The 7,719-nt window shown below is 37.4% G+C and overlaps 1 protein-coding gene across 3 annotated transcripts; it reads left to right on the top strand.

Moving 5' to 3' along the window:
- The first annotated feature begins 387 nt into the window (after window positions 1-387).
- LOC120314612 (olfactory receptor 2AP1-like) lies at window positions 388-6,771 on the top strand. 3 transcript variants are annotated; one of them, XM_039357876.1, is made up of 3 exons: window positions 388-716; window positions 3,127-3,203; window positions 5,000-6,771. In XM_039357876.1, exon 3 carries the CDS (start codon window positions 5,144-5,146, stop codon window positions 6,086-6,088), a length of 945 nt encoding a protein of 314 aa, XP_039213810.1. In that variant the 5' UTR covers window positions 388-716; window positions 3,127-3,203; window positions 5,000-5,143; the 3' UTR covers window positions 6,089-6,771. The 3 variants fall into 3 exon arrangements, with proteins under 3 accessions (XP_039213810.1, XP_039213812.1, XP_039213811.1); XM_039357878.1 differs by adding an exon at window positions 1,024-1,062 and having other exon boundaries at window positions 3,127-6,771; XM_039357877.1 differs by having other exon boundaries at window positions 388-1,062.
- The last annotated feature ends 948 nt before the right edge of the window (window positions 6,772-7,719 follow it).

The raw sequence follows: 7,719 nt of genomic DNA, 5'->3' as shown, positions 1-7,719 counted from the left end.
GTCCTTTGTAGGAGTGGTTGCACTGTTCCACCCACTAACTTTGCCTGCCCCTGAAATAATTTTTTGAAATTGGTTTTGAAAAGCTCTGGAAGAACTTCTAGACAGCAGATGTTATTCTAAGAATCATAATACCTGCTCTATAGTGCAATCATTCTCATATATCAAATCAAGCTACATTTGCTGAATAGTTTTAAGCAGTTTCTTCTACAATATGACTGACCTGGGGGGGGGGAATCACTTCAACTCTACAACCCCACTGACAGATCCAGAAGTGTTTTCAACTTGCCAACCAATCTCCTGTGGGAATGCCCCCATTTTCCCAATTAAATACCTCAATTTACTCTTCATAAATGAAGTCTATCAGACCCAAGAGGGGGGTGCATTAGCTCTGATTGTCATGAGAATACAGTGCACACTTTAGAAGGATGTATGAATTGGACTCAACTCTATGTTTGAGCAAATATACTCGATCTTCATATAGGAGTTTGGAATATCGATCAACACCTTAGTAGGAAATACATTATATGATATAGGGAGAAGATTATTCTATGTGGGACGTACAGAATTTTATAAAAGTAATTGAAGAGCATCCAAGGGGAGAGAGCATTTCATCTGTTAAGGGAGATGGGAAAGTTTAGCTGTGCCTACTTAAATGTCTAACTTTCATATACTTTGCTTAAGTTTTACAAAGATCTTCTTTTCTATGCTCAAAGCAGGTAGGGCTTCTACTTTATAGTCCACGCTGTATGTGTGTATGTATGTATGTGTATATGTGTGCATGCGTGTGTGTGTGTGTGTGTGTATCTTGCCTGGGCATGAAATGAGATGCAGTATAACTCTAATCTGGTGATGGCATGGTAGAAGTCTTAAGGAACTTTCAAAGTATAGTGCTAAAGAATGCATTGAAATTTAGTGTAGTCCTTAAGGGTTCAGACTAGAAACCTGGAAACTGTGGTCCTGCCTTTGGGATGGGATGGGTGACTTTGGGCTAGTCACTCTTTCTCAGTCCAACCCATTTCATAGGGTCGATGTGGAGAAAATAGGAGGAGAAAAGAGTATGAGGTATGTTTACTGCCTTGATTTATTTATAGGACAATTTTCTATGAAGAAATAAGTTCAATTCATACAAAATAAATACCTAGTATATTTGATAAGGGACTGGTGTTTGTCATTGCTCCTAATTTCACAAAGATGATGTTTTGTTTTTATCCTTAATAATTACTGTACAAGAGTGGTTTCAAAAAAAAGAGCATTACTATGAAGTTTTCATGAGTGGTATATAGTATTTTTCCATCTATGAAATGTTCAAGGGAAGTTTATTTAGTGAATATAGGGCAAGGTTAAAAAATGGTTCATTCAGATATTAGTGATACTATTAAAGGCACATACATTAAGTTTCTATCTGTCCAGCATTCATTTTGTCATTTTTTAAAAAAGTTCTACATCTTGATTAGCAATATAAATTTAACATGAGGAGGTCAGTGGTTCAAATCTCCCCGGCTCAAGGTTGACTCAGCCTTCCATCCTTCCGGGGTAGGTAAAATGAGGACCCAGATTGTTGGGGGCAATGTAAATATATATATACATTGCTTACTGGTGTACACCGCTTAGAGAGTGCTTGCACTTAAAGTGGTATATAAGTCTCATAAATAAATAAATAAATAAATGACTAAGACATCCATTGATACATTCTTTTATTATTCTATTAAAAATGAACATTCATAATTGACAAGTTTCTGGAAAAATATAATTCACTGTCCCTTGTCAAAACTTATATTTTTTTATAATTTTAAATACAGTTTTCTAAATATATCCTCGAAAAAAGTTTTACTTCGTCTGCTTTATTGCTAGTATTAATTTTAGGGGGGAAAGCAGGCTGAGATTATTGTTAATAACACCTTTAAAAAGTCCAGAAGTTGACATCTACAATCATAATATAATCCCAAAGGTTACAGCTTCTTCCTATCCACCCTCATTTCTTTCCTTGACTGGCCCTAGTATGAAAAAATTATATTTTTCTTAGTAATTATTTTTCTTGTTACCAATAAAGGAAACACAGATGAATTTATTAATATAGATTCAAACCATTTTGAATATATAAGGGTAAAGACATCTTCGTATATATTTTGGAGTACACATAAACCTTGTAGATTGTTTCTTGCTAAAGAACTGCATAATCAAAGAAGATTATGCATGCCACAATACTTTTAAGCATGGGGAAGATAGAGAAAAGAAATAGGTATTCCATGGAAAATAATTAAAGAGATGTTGCCTAAGATCATTATTACTTTTAAGATAAGTATTTATGCATATATCATTCAGATTTTCAATTTATGTTTGGTACTCAGAAAGGAATATTATGTTTATTCATCAAAATTTTTATTACCATTAGTTTAGTTGACTATGGGGACTAGTTACTGGAAAATGAGATAGAGACTACATAAATCTGATGGATTCTTTTTGAATGAATCAGAGCTATGGAAGTGAGAGAATCAATTACTGAAAATCAGTTGCAAGTTTTAGGAACAAAATAGTAGGCTTTGGAGATATTTTCAAATCTTTATAATCCTGGAGCAAAAAAAATATTACTTCAGAAATAGGTTTTCAAAGTAAAAATAACACTGTTTGGTGAATTTATCCATATTGTTGGTAAAATAAAAATACTGCAGGTGTGGTAAATATAAGAAATAGTCCAAAGATCAGCAATGTCAAAGAGTCATTTTAAAATGAATTAAGGTTTAAATTATCAAAACACCTTTTTCAGAAAATACATACTTATGGAACCTAAAAGATAGTTTAGATTATAATTTTATGTAATATATATTATGTGGATATTAATTTTCTATTTATATAAAACATTCTTGTTCAAAATAGAAGGCATTCATGATGTGTGTGTTAATTGGCAGAGGTCCACTACTTCCCACTCAGACATATAATTTCATTTTTTTTGTCCTAATAGTTGTTAAGAAATGTCTGCTAATGCAATACGTGTATCTTTTAAAAATGATTAACATTTTTAAAGGATTGTGTCCTTTAAAGGGGGGGTCAGGCTAGCTGTTCATGAAAAACAGACAAACTTTAGCTGTGTTTGGCAAGACATCCTCAAGTTTGTATTCATATTTTCAGCTAAGAAATGTTACAGAAATGTTGAAGAAAGAACCTTGATCATGAAAATTCTATTTCCTGAAATCTGAAAATGCAAGGTAATGTAGAATTATAACATGAACTTTCTGGATATTTCATTTGAAAAAAATCAGCAGCACTGCCTAGATTTTTTATTTCAAATATAAATTCTAAGAATTTCGGTTCTTTGTCTAAGAAGACACATGATAGAGCTATTACTTTTGAAGAGGTAAGCACATTTTAGTTCTCTCTATTCATCTGCAAACAAGGAAACCTAAAAACTAATGTGAGTTTAAATTTTTTTATAGTCTTGAAATTTATATCCCACACATGGTAGCAGTTAAGCGGTATGATAGGCTTTATGATAGAGACATAAAGTAGCCAGCTACTTTCTGTCTACTCAAATGTTATTGGGGTGGTAAAACTAACCTTCACTTTGAAGCTCATTTACTTTTGCATTTTTTTTTTCACCATGGCCAGCCTCAGATTTCCGTGTTGTTCTATCTTTTGCTAATAGAATAATATATTTCTGCATGGGTCTTGTGAACACATGTGAGAGATCACCTCTGTGTCAACATCTGAATACAGGAATTAGGCTGACAATTCCAACCTTCTAAACATATTTGGGCCAGGTATTTCTTTTGCATCCCAAATGACTAGAACAAGTTCAAACTATTCCACATTACAATGAGTTTTGAGGCATATTGTGTCTGTGCCTTCTGCTTTTGGTATTTCAGCATTATATTGCCTGCCAACTACCATTCTGATGCACCCAGATTCTGTCATGACTGAAGGTACAGATAACCTTACCAGTCTGACAATTCCCTTGAAAAATCAGGGTCAGAGACAGCAAAGACATAGAACACAATGGGGGGAAAACCAGTTTGTCAAGTCCTGCCTTGTGGCTAAACGTAGACACAATACCTGTCCAACCTACTACTCTCCTTCCAAAGTCACTGTTCATGTGATCCTTTGTGGTGAGGAGCTGGCCAAGAAATTATTCCAACCCTCCTGACAAGCAAAAATGAATAGGAAAGACAAAAGTAAAATTTGTGGCACCTCAGAAAAACATGGGGAAAAGTTTATTTTTTTTAATACCCTGGATTTTAAATGCTCCTACAATTTGCATTTTTAAACTGAAGTAGAACATCACATTGGCTCAGCCAAATTTTGGTTACATAAGGTTTTTTTTTGTGTTGTTGTTGTTGTTTTTCTTAGCCTTCCATTTTCAATTGTGAGCAAGTATTGGGAAATATTACAAACAGTTTATTGTGGTTAAAATCTTTGAAGTCATGTGACTAAAATTTGTCAAAGGTAATATCCTTGAAATATTCAATCATTCATATAATCCACATGCTTTAGCTCTAAAATTATATTTTAGAAATTCGCAATTGGCATTTCTTGAAAGCAGGAATATAGGAACAATTCTTAATCGTATTCAAACAATTCAAATATGATCCTCTCTAATATTTCAAACAGCAAGAAATCCCATTTTAATTTCATCTATTTTTAATACATAGAACTTTCATTAAAGTTTGCAAACATGTTATTTTTAAATGAAATTTTATTTTTTAATTGTACCCAAGTATAGTTTAAAAGTATGATAGATACAGTAGATGCAACTATCCCAAATATGTGTTCTTTTCTAGATTTAATTTTTCTGGGGATACATATCATGTGTAAAGAATGATAGCTACAAGTGCTCATTTTGGCATGATTTTTTTTGTTAATTTCTACTAAAATTGATATCTTCCTCCAGACACACATGCTAGGAGAGCACTGAACATTATTGGAATATTAATATATAACATTTTCTATTATGATGTGGTTAGTATGTTAAGAAATGCAACATATTTCTGTTCTTTCTTTCGTCTAGGTATGCCAACCAGCAGTTCTCTGAATGTATGTCAACATTTGCCTTAATTATCAGAGGGAAGAAAAAAAGGGGGTGGGAAATAAGACTACTAACGTTCTTCAGATTTTTTTTCAGAACCACCTTGATAATCATTAATAGGAAAGAATGGAAATCAATCAATCAAGTGTAACAACATTCATTCTTTTGGGATTCAGCAATATTCCCCAAATGGGAATACTCCTCTTTACACTGTTTTTTATTATATACAGTTTGTCTATTGTGGGGAACCTACTTATTGTTCTACTTGTTGTATTTGACTATCATCTTCATACCCCCATGTACTTCTTCCTTGTTAATTTGTCTTGTTTGGAGACATGTTATATTTCAACCATCCTGCCCAGAATGCTGGCTAGTTTTGTAACTGGGGATAAATCTATATCTATCTATGGATGTATGACACAATACTACTTCTTTGGATTTTTAGCATCCACTGAATGTTATCTTCTGGCAATGATGTCTTATGATCGATATTTAGCAATCTGTAAACCTCTGCATTATGCATCCCACATGAATGGCAAACTCTGTCTCCAGTTAGCCCTCATATCTTGGATAAGTGGTTTGTTGACCAACACTATCGTAACTGTTTTTCTGTTACAATTAACTTTTTGTGGACCCTGTGAAATTGACCATTTCTTTTGTGATGTGTATCCAGTGGCAAATCTTTCCTGTAGCAATACACACCTAGTGAAACTTGCTACATTTATTATAGGATTCATGGGTATAGGGACCACATTTCTTTTAACAATGACCTCCTACATCTATATACTTTATACTGTGCTGCAAATGAAATCTAAAAAAGCACAACAAAAGGCCTTTTCTACCTGTTCTTCTCATCTCACGGTAGTTTCATTTTTCTTTATTTCACTATTGCTTGTCTATGCTGTCCCTGGAACAGAAAGACTGAAGGAGCTACATAAGATCTTTTCTCTGTTTTACACTGTCCTGACTCCAGTGCTCAACCCCATCATCTACAGTTTGAGAAACAGAGAAGTGAAGGAAGCCCTCTTTAAAACTGTTAGAAAATATAACCAAAGAGGTAAAATACATTGAAAATGGGGTTTTGTTGCTATAAAGAGCTAATTTGCTCAAGGGATCCTTACTTGATATATGTCAGATCCTTTACCTTATTTTACCTTAAATTTTATTCTAGTATCTAAAATAATAGGTCAGACCAATTATGGCGAACCTTTTAGAGACTGAGTACCCAAACTGCAACCCAAATCCCACTTATTTATCATTGGGTTATGGCCCAGTAGGTGGGTGTGACCACTGGGTAGGCGTGGCTGCAGTGGTCATGGCAGACTGGGTGGGTATGGCTGGGGTGGGCATGGCCACCTCGATGTTGTTCGTGGGGAGAGATGCCTCTGGGGGCTAGGCAGGGTTGGGGCAAATCCAGGGGGTCTCTGATGGGTGGGATGGTGGGCAGGAGGCTCATCCTGCAGGGTGAGTTGAGACCAGACAATGGGCAGGGCAGGGGTGCCATTTCCTTAGGGCAAGGCAAGGCAAGGCAGGGACCAGTATGGCAGCTGCCTGACACCATTGGCCCCTGCACACAGTGAGTGCACGGGGCCAACTGTATCTATCAGCAGCCATAGCCTGCCAACCTCTCGACTGGCACACTCTGAGGCTCTGCAGCCTGCTGCGAATACCAGTCCAGCCCTCCAGTAGCAGGTGGAGTAGGAGAGGGGAGGATCTGGTATACTGATTCCTTACCTCTGCCGCGGAATCAGGCTTGTTCCGCGGCTTTATGGCGCATTGGGCACAATGCATGGCTATTTGCCACCTCGCGCAATGCACGAGGTGGCAAATAGCCGGTTTCAGCACAACATGGCTGTTTGCTGCTAGCCGTGGCCATTTGCCACCTCACACGTTGCACCCAATTCCACTGCCATGAGGCCACGGAACAAGCCAGGCGGAGGTAAGGAACTGGTATACCAGTTTCTTACTGCTCCCGGGCTTGTTCCACAGCCTCATGGTAGAGGCATTGCACAGGAGGTGGCAAATGGCTAGTTTCAGCATGGCGCAGCTAGTTTCAGCATTGCCGCCTCATGTATTGCACCCAATGCCACTGCAATGCAGCTCAGCTGAAAGCAGCCGTGGAACAAGTGGGGCAGGTTCCCCCCTCACCTGCCCATTCAGCTACAGCTTTGATGGTTCTGTAGGCAGAGCTGCGAAATTCTCTTCTCTGACAGAGAAGAGAACTTTGCAGCTGTGCTTACAGAGCCACCAAAGCAGCAGGTGGAGCACTGGAGGCTCAGGGAGGAAGGGCGCTGAAATGGGCGGTTGGGCCATTGGCAAGAGCAATGCGGTTGAGAGTGGAAAGCAGCCTCAGAACAAGTAGGGCATGTAAGGAAAGAAATCCTCGCTCCTCCAAAAATAGCCTTTCTTTCCTTACCTGACTCCCAACCCCATGCTGTTACTCCTTTGTGATCTGCTGCCGCCGCTTGCAAGAACAAAAGAAATTTTTGGGAGAAGAAAAAAAGGTCAATCAATCAATTCCAACTTCTCATGAAAGATCACTAAGTTGAAATTGATTGATTGACCTTTTTCCCTCCCCAAAAAAACTTCCTTTGTTTCCTTGCACACTTCAGCACCCTCCCTTCCTGAGCCTCCAGTGCTCCACCTGCTACTTTGGTCAGCTTGCCAGACCCCATCTCAATGCCTTGCCCTTGCCTACCTAC

Source organism: Crotalus tigris, unplaced genomic scaffold (assembly GCF_016545835.1).
Source record: "Crotalus tigris isolate CLP2741 ecotype Arizona unplaced genomic scaffold, ASM1654583v1 scf7180000018954.1625260, whole genome shotgun sequence".
In the NCBI taxonomy this organism is placed as follows: domain Eukaryota; kingdom Metazoa; phylum Chordata; class Lepidosauria; order Squamata; family Viperidae; genus Crotalus; species Crotalus tigris.
This window is presented reverse-complemented; position numbering and strand designations above follow the sequence as displayed.